The sequence below is a fragment of the Ambystoma mexicanum genome, chromosome 9, assembly GCF_040938575.1.
Source record: "Ambystoma mexicanum isolate Mex_15411 chromosome 9, UKY_AmexF1_1, whole genome shotgun sequence".
Taxonomy (NCBI): domain Eukaryota; kingdom Metazoa; phylum Chordata; class Amphibia; order Caudata; family Ambystomatidae; genus Ambystoma; species Ambystoma mexicanum.
In genome coordinates this window covers 1,048,299,388-1,048,322,215 of record NC_090931.1, presented here as the reverse complement: position 1 = coordinate 1,048,322,215, position 22,828 = coordinate 1,048,299,388, and the positions used below count along the sequence as shown (strand labels likewise).

The window sequence follows — 22,828 nt, the reverse complement described above, 5'->3', positions numbered from 1 at the left end:
ACAACAAACAGATCCCTGTCTCATCCTCTGTCAAGACCCTAGGAGTCTACCCAGATGCCACCCTTTCTATGTCACATCAAGTCAGCGCCATCGCTTCCTCAGCAGCTTAGTACACTAAGCTGATTAACACAGCCAAATCATTCCTGTCCACCGAGTATTATCTCTCTATTGCTAGAGAGATATTAGGCTCAGGATTGGATTAATGTCAATTCCTATTCGACCGGTACCTCAGGACAAACCTAGAGAAACTACAAATAATTCAAAATAATGCACTTCTAGCAGACCTCAGCATTCCCAAAAGAGAACACATCTCGGCAGCATGACGGAAAGCCCACTGGCTTCCCATCAATTAACATGTCTTATTCAAAACTCTTGCCATCACTCACAAGTGCATCACTCACGCAACCCCTCCTACCTCTCCAGGAAAGTAGTGAGAGTGGGCTGTCCAGACCTACCAGAGCACCATTGCCCCACTGACTCGCAATCCCCAGAGTCAAAGCAGGTGGTGCCAGCTTCCCCTTCGTTGCTGCCAGACAATGGATCTCGTTGCCACTTACTCTCAGAGCTGAACACTACCTTGCATTCCTCAAAGTCCTCAAAATCTGGCTGTTTTACTAACTTATGCACATCCGTTTCTGTATTACTTCATTGGTAATGCTTATTTATGTACCGTTGAAACTAGCAAATTATGCACACCTTTTTTCTGGATATGTATGTACCTCTGTAACTAAAGAAATGTACTTACTTCTGAAACAGCGCCCGATGCCTACGGGCTGTTGTGCGCATTTCATAGACGGGAGCTTGCGCGGTCACATCCAGGAATACGCTTTGTCATGCACATATGTGGGTGTGCTATGGACTGCCTGCGGACCATCCCTCATAAGCCCACTGTTTCCCTTGTTCTTCCTCAATTTCTGAGTTACGCCCCCTACTCCACCCTCTGCGCAGGCCTCGCCCGCGCGCTGTGTGGTGTCTCGCGCAAGGCACTCAACCACTCGTAGAGACGTGCTGAGCCTGCGTGAAGTCCATGCACGTTAGGAAATGTATGGGGTTTCGCACTGAGAATGGCTCCCAGATCCATGATTTTCCACGCAAATAATTCCATGAATCTGCCACTCTGTCTGCGAGCAAAGGGCTATAGGCTGTAATTGTTAGATAAGACAATCACAGCACTGCATTCCTTGCATGCCTGGGATGAAAAATTCCTTTACTTATCCCTTGCCGCTCATTTTTGCATTTTACCATTAAATTGACAAGTTCTTTGCAACTTCAAAAGTGCATGCATTATGCCATCTTAGTGTTATATGTTCAGGTAGCCTAATAAAAGGTATAAAAACCTTTTGAGATAAAATAGAACACAAGATGCAGTCTAGCAAGATCAAATCAAGCTCTTATCTTGCCCAGAGTCCGTATTTAATCTAAACATACTTCAGATCTGCATTTGTTTTTGGCCTTTTAACCTTGTTGCTATTCTTTTGTTTGCTAAGATTGTTTTAATTGTATTTTGCCCTACTGCACATACATAGCTTTAGTTTCGCTACATCCTTTTAATTTTAGTTTCGAATAGGAGACTTGAAACTACATTTACCAAAAATCCTTGTGTCTGGAACCACTTAGAAGGTCCCAGTGGTGCATTAGCGACGGCGCGTTTGCAAAGGTGAACGCTGGTTTTGCTGCAGTTAATTTGATTAGGTAGGATAGCAGATCAAAAATCATTTTCACTCTGCTTAAATATTTTTTTAGCGTCAAGACATTACTGCAATGAGAAATAGTTTACAATCTGTTTTTAGCCTTTTAACCCTGTTGATATTCTTTTGTTTGTTCAGACTTTTTCAATTGCATTTAGTCCTACTGCACGTACATAGCTTTAGCTTCACTACATCCTCTGCATTTCGAATAGGACACTTGAAACTATATTCACCAAGAATCCTTGTGTTAGGAAGCACTTATAAAGGCCCAGTGGCATGGCATGTTAGCGCTGGCGCCTTTAAGGGCTAACACTGGTTTTGCTGGTTGCACCTGGCAGTGGTGGTAATACAGGTTTAGTGCTGTGCTAGGGACTTTATTTTAAGCCTGCACTGTGGAGACTCAACTTTTTCCTGCATACATCTCTCATCGCTCTCCCCAGATGGAGTCATAATGAGTATCGATTCCACAAGTGTCTTAATTAGCCCCTCTCCTTGTGATCTTAAACCTCAATCAAAGGTGCAGTCGGTATTAGCCACATTTCTCAACATGGATTTTGCCAGAATTGTACCATAATGTCGCCATTACTACAATTGCCCTGAAGCGCGGTACAAAAATCCTGGCCCCCATGACTGCGCCCAAGCAGAGCGGGGGTTGTGGTGGTCTCCCCGATATCCTTGGGCTCAGTAACAGGGGTCATGTGGTGTCCCCCGTTTACCGTTACGGTAAGCAGGGATAAGGTTAAAAAAAAGAAAAGGGGACTGCAGGGTCAGCACTGCCACACGTAAATGGTAGGAGCTGACGCAGCAGGGGTGCAAGGATGCCAGCAGCACACACAGGAGTGCGCTGCAGTAAAGGTAAGTGGTGGGGGGTTGAGGTTTTAGGGATTGCGGGCCGGGCGGGCAGAAGTGATCAATCTGATCACTGCGCCGCACCATAATTGCAGTTGACATTTTCGTCAGCAGAATTACGGGTGGCGCAGTGATCACATAGATCAATTTTGGCTACAGGACCATATCGCAGAATAAGTTAGTCTTGCAGAAAGTATATTCTAAGGGTGGAGTGTCCTCAAGCACAACTAAGGCACCCCCTCTGATGGCTTTCACCATGACTAACCAATTGTTAAATAGAGTGCTGGTTCTAAAATTGATAGTTTTATTAGTGACCCTCTAGCAGACGCTCATGTTATGTCACCCAAATTGTTACATGATACTGATTTCTCTGCTTTTCTACGAGATTCTGATAAAGCTTCTTTAACTAATCCATCTCCTGTGATCACAACACATGTTTTGAAAGCATCTGTACTAAATACGTGTTCAGTGTTCTCTCATGCAGTTGACATTGCACATTGTATTGTTGAATCTAACTTGGATCTCCTGGCTGTCAGGAAGACCACTTATCATGCAGCATCCTTAGCTACACCAGTAGGATACCATCTTCTGAGAATTGATCGAGTGTCATCAAGGGGTGTGGGGTGGCCATGATTCATCGAAATGTCCTGAAGGTGCATACATCAAACCTCTTAAACATCGATAACTGTGAGGTACTTCTTGTTAAACTTAGTACAAATCCTACCACTTCGCTCAGCATCTGTGTGACCACCATAAAGACCACCCACATCTACTCTTGATTTTGAAGAACAATTGGTAGCTACCCTTTTGAAACCTAGTAATCACCTCTTAGCATCAGGTGATTTTAATTGTTGGCATAATAAGAAAGCATACCCCGCTACAATATCGTTGGTGAAGGTATTAGAAGTCTCTCTTATTCAACAAGTTAATAAAATCGCAACACATCTTGGCAGAAATTGTCTAGACTGGGCATTTTCATGTAATATTGATATATCTTCCCTTACAACTGAGATCTGTCTGTGGTCAGACCATTCTTCTGTTACATTTGAAATAACTATACGAGGAGCGCCCATGCACGTCGACTCAAATATGAAAATACAGAAAAGTGGTTGGAGTTTGAAAAACCTGACTCCATTATTAATGGCCCCGCTACTATCACCCGTTCTCTCTAAAATAACCGCACGTTCAGGTATAAAGATCATTACAGAATAGATTCAGCCAGCTCTAGATGGGGCGATTAACATGCTGGCACCCAGACCTAAATCTGTTAAATCTGAGACCAGTAAAAATAATTGGTTCAATGATAGTATCATTAAGCTCTGGAAATCTAAGAGACAGGCAGAAAGAGTTTGGTCAATAATCCAGGTGATTAACTACTTCGAGTTTACAGAAATTCAGCAAACAAATATAAGCAAGCAATCTTTAATGAAAAACAGTTCACCTACAACCAGTGAATCTTGAATGTCAAATTCTGCTCGAGGGAACTCTTTGACATTCTTAAGGAATTTGAATGCAAAACAGCACAGAAGTGCTAACACCCCATTTCGGAGACTTGGAGTAAAGAAATTTAAAATGTGCTTTTAAAAAAAATCACAAAACATGAAAAGCTCCCTTTTAGCAAGGTAATCCACGCTATTATGCCTTCTTTCTCCTTTTGTCAGGTTTCAAACTAGGTGATTTGGTCTTTTATCACTAATCTCAAACCTACATCGTGTGGTGGTGATATTTGCCCTACCCAAAAAGATTGCCATGATTTTTTCCTTCCACCCAGTAATTACAAACCCATTATGAATATGCCGTCCCTCATGTAAATCGTGGACAGTTGCCTACATACAGGTGTATGCAGGAACATATTGAGTCACAAAATATTTTGAGATTTCATTAACCTGGCTTCAGAGTGTGGCACAGTACCGAGTCAGATATACTTGACTTAAAATCAAACATCACTAAAATTGTTGATGAAGGTGACTCTGCTTTTCTACTGGTTTTAGACCTGTCAGTGACATTGGATCTTATGGACCACTCTTGTCTGGTCAAGAGATTAGTAGATGTGGACAGATGTTCAGAGAACTCAGTTGCTTGGCTTTAATCGTTTCTGGGTCCGATGACTGTTAGCGTGGCTATGGCTGATGCACAAGCTTGTCCTGTCATTCTGGAATGCACGCCCCCTCAGGGCTCATGGCTTTCCCCCAAACTTTTTTTACATTAATATGAGGCCGCTTTTTTGACCAACTTGATAATATCCATGTAGTATATACTAACTAGGCCGCTGATTCACAAACTCTACTCAAGTTGAGAGGTGACCATGACTACGACTTCATGGCAATTAACATCATCTATACCATTGTGCAGCGCTGGATGGCTAACAATGTGCTTGTGCTCAACGGTGGCAAGATGGAGAGGGACTGGGCACAAGTTAAGAAAACTGCATCCCAGTTACTCTCATTTCAAAATTGCCGGATGTGACATCCAAGTTGTGCCACATATGAAAACTCGGGGGGGCCTAATTCCAGAGCATTTTCCAATGGGGTTTTGCCATTATAAAACTCTTCTGTGAATAAGTATCTATTTTGAAGTGCAGAAGACCTTCCCTAAACATGTACTATATGTACATACATAAATAAGTAACTGCTCTAAATCAGTCCTGCTTTGATCAATTCTCGGTTAGATTACTGTAACCGTCTTCATGCCGGTATTGGTGCGGTTAGAGCCATTTTTGGCCTCAAGAGAGGTGAACATTTTACAGCGCTGCAGCAATCCCTCTATTGGCTACCGTTACAACACCATATTAAACACAAAGTCTTCACATTAACGTATAAATAAGTTGTCTGTGTGGCCCCACATTATCTGAAGGATCGGCTGCACATCAGAACTCCTATCAGAGCCCTACGCTCTAATGAGGGTATATCGCTCTTTCATCCGCGATTCAAAGGCTCAAGATTTGGAGCTACGAGTTTCGACGTGTGGGCACCTAAAGCTTGGATTTAACCCCGGACAGCACTGCACAATCTTTCTTTTTTCTCAAAATTCAAAAAGGATCTTGAGACACATCTGTTTAACAAGGGGATACATTAATGTGCCTCTTGGTGCCTTTCCTTGTTATGCCTGTCTCTGCTCTTTGTTTTGTCCTTTTCTTATAGTGCATTCAGGCCTTCGGTGTGTGGAGCTCAACAAATATTGAAATAAATAAATAATTACATGAACAAATAAATAAATAAAGCTAGGGCTTCCAAGTAACACAAAGTTACACATTTGCATAGCGTTACATTTTTGCACAGGGTTACATGTTAATTAATTCTTTGCCATAACTATTTGACATTCAATAATTGCACACATTGCATGAGAGCTATGTTAAATTCCTGGTGTGTAATGACCAACTATAGTGAAGATTGTACATCTGTTCATTTATGGTGCCTGCTTGAAGAGTGGGGACAGTAAGTCAGTTGTCTCATTGCTCGGATGTCAATTGACCAAAGCCCAATCCCAAAACGAATTGACCTGACTGGTGTTGATTGTGACAATCCTTGGGCATGATGGGAGCGTCAGTTCTCATACTTTGAGCATGGCAATGCATTGCCTTTACTCCAAAGGCAGCAGGTAAATTCAAAGATGGACATTATTTTGGTCGCAAAGGCTTTTTGTATGGAGCTATGGGGAGACAGCTCTAATTAAACCACAATAGTGCCAGTATATTACGCTTGGCACTTTGTTCTGCTATATTTAGGTGGACACTCAGGACAAAATACCATACAGTTAAACAAGATCACATTCTCAATGTGTTCTGCTGCTGTCACGTGTACAAGATAGGCTGACTGCCAAAGGCCACAATGCCTGTTTTAGAGGTATTGGCCCACAGCTATTTCTGATGACAGTAATTGACCAGTGCTTGGCTCTTATACTAAAGTCTAATTGGTGTGAGATACATGAGAATACATTGCCTGAGGCAATGAGCACACTTCCAAATAGCAATAATGGCGTTCTAATGCACTAAAACTGTGGACCAATTGTGGCACATTTAATAGCTGCCATCAAATCATGGTATAAAAAGTGTGAGCACTTTTGCCAAACTCCCTTACCATTTACTTTTGAGCAACCCGCTATGGTGAATCCAAAAGAGGGCTGAGAGCCATGTTCTTTGCTCACCCATCATATGCTTTAGAATTATATTACACAATCCTTTCCGGAAGGTGTAAATCAAATTGAAGAGAAGTGTGGCCTGAAGGTTAACCTTGGCTGGTTTATTTCATCGGTAAATGTTCCTCGCTACAATGGCACGGCCACGTGTGAACCAGTGAACCAGTCTTTCATTATCACAGGATCCAGCCAGACTGGCCTCTAGAAGTCCCTGGTTCCAAAATGGACAGTACAGGGAACACTGTTTCCCAGAAGAAAAAACGTGTCTCTTTTCATATGTTACATGCTTCTTATTTGGTTAAATACAGTCTTAAAAAATGATTGGAACTACAGCTTGCTGGCAAAGTACCCCAGTAATTCAGTGAGTATTTGTAAAGTGATGGAAGTTTGGCTTTCGGCCAGATATAGGCATTGCTATGTTAATGTGGTTTTGTTGGTTCCGCACTAATACCCACCAATTGTGACAGTGGGATGTACACAGTCTCTCTCGCAAGCAACTAAAAGAGTCAAATAATAGGAGAGATGAAATTGAAGAAGTGAAATAATCGGATTATAAAAAAGGAGGAGGCAATATAATCTGAGGGCAAACTTGAAGGAAGTGACGTAATCTACGGTAAACAGCGAGGATGCACATTGATAACAGGGTACAAATAGGAAGGAAAACTGAAGAGGTGAATGAATATAGAAGAACATTAAAAGAAATGGGTGAACTTGTTCTTTGCACTTCCGGCAACATTTGTGTAACAATGCCAAACCTGCTCATGTGGAAAATCACATCTATGCTCTGGAGGAAATGCACAGGGAGGGACGTTTTAGCATTTGTATTTATTTTATTTTATTTGAATTTTTGGTTAGCAGAGGGTCTCGGTGCGTCTTGCATGGTTCAAAGTTTGAAAAGGTGGGTGTTGAAAAAAGAAGTTACAAAATGTTTTCAGGAAAGGAAACGTAGTTTAGGCTAGACAAATGTGTGTATTCAATAGATGTATTGTAAAGCAGTGTGCCTTTCAAACTCCAACTAAAGACATTGATTGCTAAAGTCATGTTTTAATTTTGAACATTTTTGAACATTTTCTTTAATGTACCTACCATAATATTGCCAGCGTGATACCGGTGCGACAGCAATGCCACACTTAAACAGTTTACTGCCACTGCCAAGCACCATTGAGGATACATAGCCACCATAGGACTGAGAAGAAAGAAAGCGAGGGAATAGTTAGCACAGAACAGGGTTGTGAACTAATGATACACATACTTGCAAAGTCCTATTGTTACTAATATTCTCTTAGTGAATTTGTTATTAGTTATAGACGTTATGCATTCCAGTTTGTATAGAGAGCATTATGTAAAATTGAAACACACTATAGCTGCTTACAACCAGTACACTGTTAAAATAAAAATGTATAATTTCTTGTATTCATCAGACTAATGGAAAGTTTCATCATATACAGTATGACATACATTGTTAACCACCAATCAATGTTCAGGGACTTGGGAAAACATAGCATACAAAGTACCATGCACAGTGCATGCAACACACTGCATTCAATGAACTATTTGAAAACTTAAAAAATGCACACAATGGAAGGTGGTGGATCTAGTACTTTAAAAGAAGCTAGTATAACTATGGATATCATCACATTGTCATACGGTGCTTAGTGCCTGATTCCTTCTGCTTCATAGCTCTGTAATAACAGGTGTTATTGCTACCAAATTGAAAGGCTCTGAGTTTGATAGTGTAAGGATTTCAGGGCTGAGTCTACTTTCAGGGATTTAAACTTGCAAAGAGTGCCTGGCCCAACGATGGGGGAGACCACTCCAATTGTGAGCTTTTCGCGAGCTCTGATTAATTGACGCATATAATCTTTAATCACATAAAAATTGGTGACACCATGTTTTCATGTGGTTCCTGAGTAAATCTCACCCAACAATGTCTGTTCAGGTTTCAATATGATAGTATCATTTTTCCGCAAAGAATATTTCTCTTAAAAAAATACAAAATAAGAATTTAGTAAAAAAGAAAAACAAGAACGTATTCGCAGACAATGGTTAATGTGGTTAGAGTAATGATTATGATGGTTTTTAAGATGGCCACGAGGAGGAGCTGCAGCTATATTTCAACATGCGAGTGTGTGATCCCTCAAAATAAATGGATCATTTTTAAAAGTGCTCTATAAGCCTGATAGAAAGTGTTCAGAGGGCATTATGCTTTAAGACCTCAAAGTGGCTGCAACACCCCTCACATGATGAAGTGCTATGGTGTGTGAACGCTATAAAAAAATGCTGAACCCACCGGGCTTGATGCCCGTGGCTCCGACCTTTTTGCACGACACCCTGGCAAAGCTCATGAAGCTCATGGTCTCAGTGACTAAGGGTATACATTTTTGATGCCATAGTTTGATAATTCTTTTACATAAAAAAGAGGCGCCACGCTGCTACTGGCCAATACCCTTCTTAGATGTTAAAGCAACATTTTTAGGTTTGGCTATTTGTATAGGGTTATAGACGGGAGGGAAAAGGGATGTGAGGCAGGACAGTCAGTATGAGTGTGTTGTTCAGAGTTTTACCCACCTATTGACCACCTATGGCCATTCCTTACTCACTACCCATATCTCACCACCCCAAACACACACCTATGAGATCTCGTTGAGGTAAACCCTGTTGCACAGTACATCAAACTGCAAACTGTGCTGTGATGGTGCTGCCTTTGTTATTTATAAGCATTCATAAGGTAATGACTTCAAGGCAGCTTGTTCATTCTCAGCTCTCATCTTATTTAAATCTGCATAATCTACATCCTTCTTTTTTGATTTTAATAGTTTTTATTATTTTTTGAAAATTTTGTTTGACAATAATAACACGTGTTCGAAAGTTTCATATATCTAGAGGAACTAGATATTACAAATAAACATTGAATAGCTATAATAACAAGTGACGAAGTTAATGAAGCATAAAACATTAAATAAACCATTTATATACATTTAGCAAAGTTCCCAAAGCTTATGTTATTGAAGCAATAAAAAAAGAAACAAAAGTTATTTTATCATATCTGCAATGAGAATAAATTGGGGAGAGTTGGAAAATGAATGATGGGGAAACAGACTGGCGGACAGACAACAAACATGAAACAAAAGGGAGGAAGGTAAGGGGGAAGATCGGTATAGAGTTATATTTTTTTAAACTGTTAATACAGTTATAATAATACTACATTACAAACATATGAATGAGATTAGCGACTCACATCAAATTAATTCAAAATAAGTATATAGATTCAAGTACCATGTGCAGTAACATTGAAATAGTTAAGATAGCGGATGAAAAAGGACCATTTAGCATTGAATTTAGGGATTGTATTCAACTCATTAGCCATGCATAATTCCATTTTATGTAAATTACAAATAAAGTTCCACCATCCTCTGGCGGAGAGAGATCGAGAATCTTTCCAATTGGCTGTAATGCATTTCAAGGCTGTGCAGATCAATAAATCATAAAGTTTGGCTGAGTCTGGGGAGATATTGGTTGTTAAGGCAATGCTACCTAGAAAAACATTCAAAAAGAACAGCTGAATATTAACAGAAAATATGAGCTTGATAATGCTCCAAATGTCTTTCCAAAATCTGAAAGTGAATGAACATTCAAAGAACATATGCATAAATGAAGCAGGAGTTATACCACATGTCAAACATTTAGCATCATAGTTTGGATTAGCCTTTGCTAGTTTGGCAGGAGTCATGAATGCTCTATGAATGAAGAAGAGATAATGTTGTGTTATGTTTGCAGAAACAGATATATTTTTGATTTTAGCAAACAAACGGCACCATATCTGATCATCAAATCTGTAACCTATATCGTCTTCCCATTTTAGACGAATAGTACAGACATCAAATGTTGAGGTGGTGAGCATACTATAAAATTTTGAAGCCCTAACATCACTTCCCATGTTAAGTTGTAGCAGTCTGAAGGAATCTGGAGAAAGGATCTCGTTAGAGAAATGATTAAGTGCATCTAGACAGGAGTTAATTAATTTATTGTAGTATAGCAAGTCCGCTTTGGGAATGACAAATTTGGATATCATTTGCTGAAAGGTGAGGATTGACTGATCATCTATAATGTGTTGAATGAATCCAACACCTTTTTTAATCCAAGATTTACGATTTAAGGTCCTGCTGTTGATCACAATATTCTTGCTGTGCCATATTAAAGGGGAAAGACACTTGTTTGGGGCTTTGATATGATGGAAGAGAAAGGCTTGTAGGGCTGAAATAGATGCCTTGATAGGATCTAGGATATTCATAGATGAATGTTTAAATATGTAAATAAGGTCTGTGATATTATAAGGGCAGACTGAATGTTTTTCTAAAGTACACCATGTGGGAATATCATAAATTTCAGGATCAGAAAACCAGTGACGTGATTGTTTTAGTACAAATGAAGAATGGTATAGCTTGAAGTCTGGGAATTTAACACCACCCTTTTCATATGGCGCTTTAAGCTTGGTTAAAGCAATTCTTCTACTCTTTCCTTCTCCCCATAAAAATTTTAGTAAGATAGAGTATATAGATTTGAAAAAGGAAAGAGATAATGGAACGATAGAAGCTGTAAATAGTATAGTACAGTAGGGGACAGCATCATTTTAATAGTATCTAAGCGTCCCCACTAAGAAAGATACAGGGGGGACCATTTGGAAGTTAGATCTTTAAGAGTGTCCAGTATAATTTTTGTATTAATTTTAAGAGTATCTTGGATTTTAGGGGCAAATCGAATTCCTAGGTATTTTATAGAAGTACTACACCATTTAAGCCCAAAGATATCAATGTCATGTTTGAGACAATATGAGTTTAGGGGCATAATTTCCGATTTCTCTCCATTTAATTTATATCCTGACACCTGACCAAATTAAGCTAAGGCATCAAGTAGATTTGGTAGGTGGCTTTTGGGATGCTTGATAAGAATGAGGATATCATCAGCATACGCTGCTATTTTGGTGTATGAGGCGCCAGCCGAAATACCCGGGATGTTTTTATTCGATCGTATTAATTCCAATAAAGGTTCAGGAGAAAGAATGTATAGTAAAGGTGAAAAGGGACAGCCTTGCCGTGTTCCTCTGAGTAAAGGGAAGAAGGAGGATGTTTGGCCATTTAGATAAATAGAGGATTTAGGGGATGAATATAGAAGTTTAACCAAAGAAATGAATGCTTTGCCGCAACCGTGACATTTAAGGGCCTGAAACATAAAGTTCCAATTGACACGGTCAAAAGCTTTTTCCGCGTCTAGTGCAATGGCTGCATATCCTTGTTTATCTTTTTTATCTTTAGCTGCTAAGCTGAGGGCATTAAATAAAAGTCTAGCATTTGAGGATATATTACGTCCTTTCACATAACCAGTTTGGTCTGCTTTAACGAGAACAGGAAATGAGGATTCAATTCTGTTGGCTAATATTTTCACAAAAATTTTGCTTTCAATATTTATGAGGGATATAGGTCTATAATTGCTGGGAATTGTGGGATCTTTGTCTGGTTTAGGGAATATAATGAGTAAACCTTTGGAGAATGAACCAGATGATGATTTTTGAGATATGAAAAATGAGAATAGTGTTTTAAGTTTAGGAGTTAGGACGTAGGATAGATTTATATAGAATTCAGTAGAAAGTCCATCTGGACTGGGAGCTTTCCCTTTACCCAGGCCCTTAATAGCTTTGATGATCTCTGAGGATGTGATTTCCTTATCAAGGTGGGAAAGGTCAATTTGAGGGTATGTTGCACGACTGATGTTGCTAAAAACAGATTCTACGTTATCATTAGGAATAGGACAATCCGGGGTGTAAAGATCAGCATAGAACTTCCTGAAGCAATTAAGTATATCTTCGGATCGATAGTGCGATATACCTTGAGCATCTTTTATATGGGATATGTGGAACTTTTCTTTTTTGGTTTTTAAATAGGAGGCAAGTATTTTACCAGCTTTATTTGATGTCTGATATATTTTTGTTTTATATTTGAGTATCGTCCCTGCGGCTAGTTCTGTAATTTCTTTATTAATTTTGAAACGTAGAGCCATGACCTGTCGGAGATTCGTCATGGTAGAGTCTCTATAGTAACATTGTTCAGCTTGGGTGAGTTGAGTATAGAGATCATCCAAAAGTTTTTTTCTAATTTTTTTATTTTTACCTTAGAGGGCCATAACGTGACCTCTTAGAGCAGTCTTGAACGCATCCCAGTTGTTTACAACTGATGTGTCACCATCTAGGTTGTTTGTGAAATATTGTTGGATGAATGATTGAATGGATTGAATAAACTCTGGAACCTGTAGGAGAAAATTGTTAAGTTTCCATCGACTTGCAGTTTTATTAATATCAGATAAACAAAAGGATGTAATTACCGGAGCATGATCAGATATAAAAATATTGGAGATTTTAGAGTCAAAAATTGAGCCAGAAAGGGTTTTAATTGCAAAGATATAGTCCAGACGTGATAAAGTATTGTGCGGGAGTGAATGGAAGGTATGATCTATTTGTGTGGGATGGGAAAGTCTCCATGTATCTATTAGTCCAGTTTAGGCTATACAATTCATAAAGGACTTATGGGTTTTATTAGTTTTAAATAAACAACTGGACTTTCTATCTAAAAATGGGTCGAGGACTTGGTTTACATCTCCACACATAATTAAGTTGGTAAAGTTATTTTTAAGTATTATTTGTTTAATTGAGGTCGTAAATGTGGGATCTAGTAAAGTGGGCCCATAAATGTTTGAAATTGAGACCCATCTTCCATTGATATCAGCATCTTGATCTAGAATTTTAAAGGGTTGTCTTTTACTTATCAAAATCGCTACACCATTTATTTTGGATAATGCTGGACTAGAAATAACTTCCTTTACCCAAAGGGATTTGAGCTTCATTGTTTCTTTGTTTGATAAGTGCGCTTCCTGTAAACATGCTACCGATGGCTTAAATTTGTTTAGGTGAGATAGGATTTTACATCTCTTAATGGGATTCTTACATCCTTTGATGTTCCATATAATACACTTAAAAATCATTTAATCATATGTAAAATGATAGACACGTATTAAATAGCAGTAGTACCATATCAATGCCAGGTTAACAATGATGTTACTTAAAACATATATACCCATAGAGAGATACAGAAGGATAACACATAGTGGATAGGGGATTGGGGAAGTAAGTTCAATCATAGACTGAAAACGTATATGCAGAGGGGTAAGGGTTACTTTAGAGATCGAACGGGATATGGGAAAATGAATAGGAAATAATGTAACGAGGATAGGTAACACCTAGTGGATCGCTAAAAAGGAAGAAGAGTGACCACAGTGGAAGAAGGACGCTAACAAGTGCGCCCGCCTCAATTTGCTAGAGTGATAGGATATAGATTGCATTAAGTGAATAGTATCAAGTAAAGAAGATATGAGACAAGAAGAAAAACAAGAGAAAGCAAAAATCAGCAAAAATCAGTACATGTTATTAGGCCATAGTCTCATGTTACAGATGAGGTTGAAGTACTTGCCGGAGAGGATGTGTCCATGCCATCGCCTTTAATGGATTGAATAAAGGTTCTAAGATCAGTTGGATCATCAAACACTGCTGTGCGACCCTCATGGGTTACTTTAAAAGAGCAAGGGTGTTATAACCCATAGCGGATATTAAGCTGTTTTAGAGCAGGACAGAAGGACAAGAAAACGTTTCTACGTTGGGCTGTACTTCTGGCCACGTCTTGAGAGATGAATATCTTGTTTCCACGCCACATGAGGGACTTACATTTCTTGGCAGAAGTTATAATGAGCTGAAGCTGAGAGTATTCCAAGAGGTAAAATATGAGTGTTCTGGGTAATGGACGAGATGCAGTGGGAGCCGTGGGTTGACCAATTCTGTGAGCGCACTGTATATTAAGTACAGTTTGCAAGGGTAGATGTAGGATGCCAGGTAGAAATTTTTGTAGAAACACGATGGGATCTGAGCCTTCAGAGCCCTCCGGTAAACCTGAAATGCGTAGGTTATTGCGCCTGCTGTGGTTTTCTAAATCTTCATTATGTTTTTGGAGCTCTTTAATGGATTTCTCCAATTTCACAACTCTGGGGCATAGGTCTTTCCTGACTCCCACTCTCCTTTCTACTTCTTCCATTCTGTTGTCAAAACCCAGCCATCTTTCATCCAATTGTTGCAGTTTTATATTTGTAGTCTCGATAAATGGCTTCAAAGCTCTTATTTCTGCAAGAATAGTTCCAATGGCGGGGTCTGAAATAGCAAGTTGAGGTGGTGAGTCACTTTTAGGTCTTTTGAGATTCGTCATAGAGGTGGTGGATTCCTTTGCCGTGGATGTGCTTTTTTGATTCGCTTTATTATTAGCCATTTTGATGATTGTTGTTAGAGTCTTGAATGTGAAACAGTTCACAAAGCTGTATATTCTTTGATCAATATAGGTCAATGCTGTGTCAGACTTGCAGACAGTCGCTGTATACCTCTTTGAGTAATAGTGCCATCTGTTTTACGCTCTATAGCTTCTCATAATCTGCAATGATTACTTCCATATTATATGCACTGTATGCCTTAAACAATAAGGAGTCAAAATGACGTGACAGAGAATAATGAGAAGGTTATGGATAGAAAAGAGTATGATGATGTCACCAATATAGAATAGAGAGATGTAGATCTGGTCTTGCCCACTGCTGCCAAGGACTAGTGAGATATTGATGATAGGTTATTGGGCCAAAACCGCCAATGAAGTAGATTACTTGACACAGAGCCAGCAGATACAGCTCAGAGGCTGAAGCGCTGAGAGGAAAGCAACTATGTTATCCGTGATGAGGCAGAGAAGCCAGGAGCCAATGACCTAGGCTATATAAATTGTGGATGCAGTTAAAGAGAGAGCAGGAGACGAAAGCCGTGGAATATGTATTATTAGCATTGCATAAATTGGTTGTTCTTAGAGGAAAGAAAAAGGGTGATTTTTCTACTGCGAACTTGTTAGGTTTTTAGAATATTTGCAACAAATGTACTTCTTTTTAATGTTTATTCTTTATCTTTCTTCCCTCTTTTCTTTAACTCAAGTCACTTTGTTAGTATTAACTCTCCCCCCCTCTCCACTGCCTTCCCCCTCTCCACCTCTCACCTTCTTTTTATTTTTTTTCCTGTTTTTCCATTTCTTCACCCTCTTTTGCCTCAGTCTTTGCTTCTTTCCCCTCGCTTTCCTCTTTTTTTTTCTTCTCTTCTCTCCTGCTTCCTTCTTTACTTTATCCTTTGGTGTATAAATGTGAACTTACCTGTCTTTTTATTTCCTTTCCTCTGCAGTATACCAGCCGTCCATAGGTGGCGTTAGAGGCAGATTCTGAAGGAAGCATCGGCCCAAAGCTGGCACGTCAACTGATATGCGACGCCGCACCTCTCCACTTGAGGGGCGGTGCGCACTCAGTCCTGTACTCGGGGCTGCACACAGAGCTCCGCACCAGAATGAAACACGTCCCGCGAGGCAGAACCAGTTCCAGAAGTCCACCACACAGCGTGGATCATTACCGGGACACGAAGGTAAGTAAATAATGACCAGAAAAATGAGAAAAAAAAACACAACTTAATGCACGTTTTTATGTAATGAGACGGAGCGGCTCATTCAAGCGACCATCTTCTTTGGCGCTTAGCCACGCCCCCAATCTACATTCTTCTTATCAAACTGACTTTCGTCTTGGCCTTTCAATGGAAACAGCCCTTCTTTCTGTCTCAAATTCTATTCGGCAAGTGTGTCATAGAAATAGTCTTCTATTGTGTTTCTGTTGGACATTAGTGCCACTTCTGACATGGTAGATGGCGTAACTTTGCTTTCTAGTCTGTCTTCCTTGGGGCTTTCTGATTGGATTTTCAGTGATTTCATTCTTACTTATCTAATTCTTCTTTTGTTGTATCAGGGAAGGTGTCCTTTTCAAATCCCTATCAGATTTTCTATTGTCTTCGGCAGGGTTCCATTGTAGGTCTATTTTTGTTTAAAGGGATAGTGCGCTCAAAAATGGTATTGTCTTAAAAGATGGGCAATAATAAAAAACATATATTACACATCTTTTTAAACAAAGTTCCTATGTCAAATTTTGCAAAAATAATGTTTAAACCCCTTTAATTTCAAGCACTAGGAGGCATCCATTTTGTGAAATGGATGATTCTTCTGTGCGTGTGTTAATCTCTGCTCTCGCAGCACTAATGAAACAAAAGCCACCTGCTGATAGACATTGTTACATAATTCAAACAATGCTGATGTATTATATTTATCTCAAAGACCTCTCCAATAGTCTTGTCCAGTCTACAACACACCTGCAATTGCATTAACTATCATTAAACCAAGCAAAAATTAGAAATCAAATATACAAAGCGGTTACCATCAGTAACTGACATAAACCTTGCGAGGGACTTTCGACTCATAGAAATTATTTTGAGTTACTCCAAATGCTGCCTGCTTACTGCACATATGTCAGGAGTGAGGGTCACAACTAGTTACGTCTTTGGGAATCAGTTAGCCCTCTACATGCTTAAGACAAGGTTACTCATTTGGGGACTCTGCCTCCAAGATCATGCATACTGGTAGAATCTGCTCCAAGTATATTTGGATGTTAGATAATAAAGCAACCAAAAGGTACATGGTGTATTACTGCAAAGGGTTGCTATTTGCTACTAGAGGCCTACTCGGAGAACCATACCAATGCAGAATTGATAAATGGTGGTCTGATTATATTATATTTCATGTATGAGGTGGAAGGCAGAGTTCATTTCTGTGCTGCTATATGCCAGCTTAACTTGGAGGCACCTTAACATTGCTGAAAAAGAATGGTTACAAAGTCTATTTTATGCAAACAATATGGGGATGTCTGGATGCATGCCTTACGATGTGTTTCCTTTAGAAATTAATGTAATTAGGATCAGGGAGTGAGTGCAAATTACCCTTGAATTCTAATAGATTAAAAACCAGCTGTGTAGAAATGTAAATTCGAGCATTGATAACATTCTGAAAAGAATTGTATTGACTGAGCTAAACATTTTACTTAAAAGTGAATATCTTATAAAGTAAAACTTCCAGAGTGGAAACTGACAAAATGCAACACAATTATCTTTCCTTCGTTTCTATGTAAAAGTCACAGACTCTGGAATGAAAGAAACATATTTGGCTGCCAAATAAAGCTACAGTTTACTAGATGCACTACAGATGTTACCATTGGATGCCATAGCATGCGGACAGACAGCTGAGAGAAAAGTATTTTTATAGATTATTTTATCTATAGTTTATCTGTGATCATTTATATTGCTTGTGATACTTGAGAAATGTGTTCACTACTACTTTAAAAAAGCTGGATATTTATAAATTGACAGGGTCCGATTCTGAACCAGGCGCAGTGAGTGTCCTAAACATCACGCTTCACTGCGCTTTTCCTGATGCCCAGGCACTAGGCTAATTCTGAACTGGCCCTGGACATCAGCGCAGTGCACGACAAGTGATCCCACCAATAAGCTTCTTTTTAGACATAACGGGCGAATTGCAAGTCTCGGCAGAAATTTCGTTAAATAGCGAGCTAATCGCAATTTAACTAAACTGCTGCCGAGAGCACAGTATTTCTGATTAAGCATTTTGACATGCACATAACATCTTTAAAAATATAACCTGTGATAAAACACAGATGAAGGGGCACAAAAAATACAGGGTTTTGTGTGCTACTGAAAATAGACATTTCAATGAAAACTAGTGACTGCAAGTTTAAGCAGCATTTTTGATTTTGCAAATGGGCAGATTTCGCAGTATACTGCTATACCAGTATCTCCCAAAATACACCATTGCTATACGCGGCACTCCTCCACAGTAGCGAACCGAGCGCCACATAAGAGGTCCTGTAAACGACTGCCACTTTTTTGGCATTCGCTTAAGTGGAGGAGTGCCACGAGAATCGCCATGGTAATTCGCCGAACATGAAAGTGCCGGTAGCTAGGTTGGTTCACCGCCCATCCTAGCAACTGCCACACATATTTCGAAAGTTGCACATTAATTGCGACTTCGGAACAATATGCCAACTTCAGAATATCTGTTAAGTACCGAAAATGTCAGAAACGCTTTCTACAACCTTTACAGTAATTAACACCATGTTGAGAATCGGGTTCTATGTTCATTGTTCACCCTTTTTTATTTCACTGCACTTTTTGCCAGAACATGGTTGCCCTAAAAAATCATGGATTTTTTTCTATTTGGGCGACCCCCCTAATCCTCCCCTCCCCTATTATTTATTCCCTAGACACCACCCCACCCTACCACTTATATGCCCCCTCCCCCACATTTTGTGGTAATTCAGCAAATAGTGCCACGAAGAAGAAAAAAAACGCCCGATGAATGAACATCGTACCGAGAATCGGGCCCTGGCAGCATAATGTAATTACATGGACACAAAATCAGTTTCTGAAATTGAAAGAAGTCACACTGTGGAAATCGATATAATATTATGACCCCAATCGCATCGTTTAAATGTATGTTGGCCTACGCCAAGCTGTCTAAAGGATACTATGTACATAGGTTCCGCGGCAAGGTCTTGACCTTAATGTATTGTGTAAGCCGCCATCTTGAATCTAGCCGCCATTTTAGGTACTCTTGCAGTGTGGAAGTCACCCTGAATCACAAAATGGAGGCCGAATGACATTTCGAGTAAGACTTCGGCCATGGTGACCTCCGCACACGTGAATGAATAATATGTCTGCAGGCTACTTGTTAGGGTCATGAACTAAGACCCTGTCCTCTGTTTAACCTATGTGTAAATATGTAACCATATCAGCGGAACTGATCTAATATATGGAAATTGTGTGTTCGACCTGGCTACGAACCCTAGCCATGGTTCCAGAAATGGTTAACTTGTAAGAGGGCTGGCCAATGCAGTACTAAATGTATAAAAACCCAAGCATCCCGATGATCGGTCTCTCCCACTTTCAGTGCGAACCTAACGTTGAAGGTTCGTGTGTTAGTCAGAGGGCCGAATAGCTATTCGCTTGTCAATTGACTTTGGTAACTTTGTAACTTTGAAATAAAGCGCTTTGTATGTTCTTTGTAACCTGTGTTGGTGTGTTTCCTTTTGGGCTTCCCGGCCTCATGTCAATTTCTTTGTTTCCACAGTTGGCGCCCGAATAGGGACCCTCAAGATTGATGCCGGATCATTGAAGGTTGACGCAGACTATCGATTCGGGATCGGACGGTGTGATTCTGCGGGCCCGACCGATCGAGACGCGATACCTCGGCAGCGCTGCACGATCCGATCCTTGGGCGATAGTCGTGCGGTCTGACACGGCATCTTGACGAGGGTCCAATTCTGAGGCGGGCAGATTTGCCGAAACCACCGAACGCAGGTAAAATTTGTTAGTTGAAGTCCTTTGTAAACCGTACGGTCCTCCTTAGGTTTGGTCAGGTGCAGTCGTGACCCGGCTCTTAATTTAACCCTGACAATTTGAATTTGGCGTATTGTATCTGCAGACACAATTATTGGACCAGGTAACACCAATTTTTTGAGAAATGCCTGGGAAATTGTCTAGCTGCTTTAGGGTTCTGTTCCGCAGCGATCGACAATCTTTGGAATTTAGCCGTCCGGCACCACAGGAGGGGTCGCCGGCGTGTACTATGTACTGTAAGTATGGCATTGGTAGTATTGTATTTAATGACATTTGGCACAGACAGACCAGAAATGCCTCCGAATTTCAGTGGCCAATCAATGGTAGCTTTGAGATCCCCCGTATTGAATACTTAGAGTCGATCTTGCTTAAAAAGAAGGCTAGGCCAGCAGCCTTTGATGTGTTACAAAATTGGAAAAAGGAAGCATTACAGCAGCTTAAAAGTAGGGATAAACATGCACGACGTCATAAAACAAATGCCGAAAAGGCATTGTTGTATGACAAGGAAAAACGATTAGATGAAACCCAGAAGATGGATAGAGCTTTCTCGCTTGGAGTCCAGAAAATTTACCCTTCTAAAGATTTTCATGTTTCCGAGGAGTTTATTGAGAAAATATTAAACGAACGGAGGCCTGATTCTTCAGCGCCACCTCCGTATGCTCCCGTTGTGGGCACCTTGCCCATTCCTGCTATTGCTCCTATCCTTATTCCTACTCCTCCTGCGCAGCCTACTGCCCCTAGTTCTTTGGTTGTCGCTCCTCTGTCTATTTCATCTATTACATTACCTCTTTCCCCTGCACCCGTGTTAGGTTCACCTACACCTCCGATTTTGGGGAGTCCCGTGTTCACTAAATCAGATCCCGGTGCAGGGTCGAAAATTGTGACTCGTAGTACTGTTCCTGCGGGCAGGAAACAGGAACTATTTGCTTGGGCTAAACATTGTATGGAAAAAGGTGATCAAACTGATGTACTTTCAACATTATCTAATTTGCATGATTTTCCCGAGAAAAACGTTTTTATTGAAGGACTGGGGATTCATTTAGGTGTAATGTGGGGTAGATTGCAGACTTCGGATCTCCCACAAGGGGTGAGAGATCTGAATGCCTTGGCACTTTCGAGGGATACAGAGCAGAAAGTATATGGACATGTTGACAGATTGTTTGAGTTTAGGAGGGATTTTGAAAGGTTACAAAACGAGGATGATGAGGACGATAGGATATATATGCAGAAACGGTTCCTTTCGTGCCAAAGATCAGCACCTGAGGAAGTACGGATTTGTACTAGAGATGCGATTCGATGGATCTCGGATTCATCGATACCGCCAGATGAGGTGTATGACACATATAGTCAATACACGGTAGAGATGCAAAGGAAGGTAATCCAAGTGATGGTACAGCACTTACAGGAGGAATGTATAAGGAAGAAGGTTGGTTGCCCCATAGAGTTATTGGGTATTTGTAAAAGAGCTTTTTCGCCCGACACTTCTACAGCTGCTTTAGCGCTCGATTTGGCCCTATTACTCAGTAAGCGGTCGGAGGTCCCTATATCTCAGTTGCCTATGAGAGAGGTCCCTCCGACCTTTGTCCCAAAAGTAGAAATCCCCGCCAACGCGGCGACTGGTGCTGCCGCGGTGGATATCCCTGCACATTACGTATCGCAGTTTGTTCACGTCCCGTTCTCTCGACAGGAAGTGAACACGATTAGACAATCAGTCCCTGATATCAGAAAGAACCCGACAGGGTTTTACAAAGAAATAGAATCCGTTTTGCAATCTTCTGTGTTCACCTTAAGTGACATGGATTTATTGTTTCCAGTGCTTTTACCTGTTGATGTATGGAAACAGGTACGAACAATAGATGATGTGCCGGGGATTAGGGGATACATGGGTAAACTTAACTAGAATAGATGGGGAACGACTAGCTGGTGAGAAACCACCCCAGGTAATACTTACCTTACCCGATAGAATAGTTGCTAAATTAAAAACTATAATCCCAGAAAAAAGGATTATTTGGGACAAGCTTACGGCCTGCGTCCAAGGGAAAACTGAAGGTACTACTGAATTCTTTAATAGATTCGAACAGGTGTTCTCCGACTTCAGTGGACAGGATTTAGGTACAGAGTCGGGGAAGAGGTTGTTTGTGGACAAATTTGTGCGTGGATTGTTGCCCGACATCCAGTCACAAATTATGTCCTCAGAGAGCGCTTGGCAGGCAAAATCTCAGTCAGAGGTCTTGCATATGGCTCAGTATTATGAGAATCGGGTTAATAATGAAAAAGAGAAAATCGAAAAAAGAAGGGGTGACCTAAAGACTAAGGTATTGTTGCAGCAAATTGTCAGAAACCCCAGAGGAGGTATGACGCAGACTAGAGGTCAGTATATTCCAAGAGGAAATACTCCTCCAAATTCTATAAATATTAATCAGTGTGCTTATTGCCGCCAGGAAGGTCACTGGCGAGCACAGTGCCCTGCCCTTCGTCAGAGGTCAGGAGGCACATTTGGAGGTATGGGTAGGCGACCAAGGGGCCGCCCCGGAGTAGGGGGCCCTGATAGGGGTCACCTTCTACAAGATCCACAGGAACCTTTTTCACGGGAAAATCAGACTCTGAGTATGGACTCGAGAAATATATTTGATCACCCTTCCGCCGCCTATCTTTCTGAGGAACTTCCCTTTGATGAAGTTTTGCCTTACTAGGATTGCCCGAAGCAGCGTTTGGAACCTTTACCTATTCCCGTTATTCAGAAGGGCCCCTATGTTGA

At 40.5% G+C, this 22,828-nt stretch overlaps 1 protein-coding gene across 4 annotated transcripts in view; it reads right to left on the bottom strand.

The window, feature by feature from the left end:
* The window catches only part of DPP4 (dipeptidyl peptidase 4), a 992,858-nt gene that overhangs the window by 68,854 nt on the left and 901,176 nt on the right, over positions 1-22,828 (bottom strand). For all 4 annotated transcript variants that reach the window (XM_069616324.1, XM_069616327.1, XM_069616325.1 and 1 more), the window contains one exon: positions 7,758-7,857. In XM_069616324.1, the coding sequence (XP_069472425.1) occupies positions 7,758-7,857 (100 nt within the window). The remainder of the gene's footprint in view (positions 1-7,757; positions 7,858-22,828) is intronic.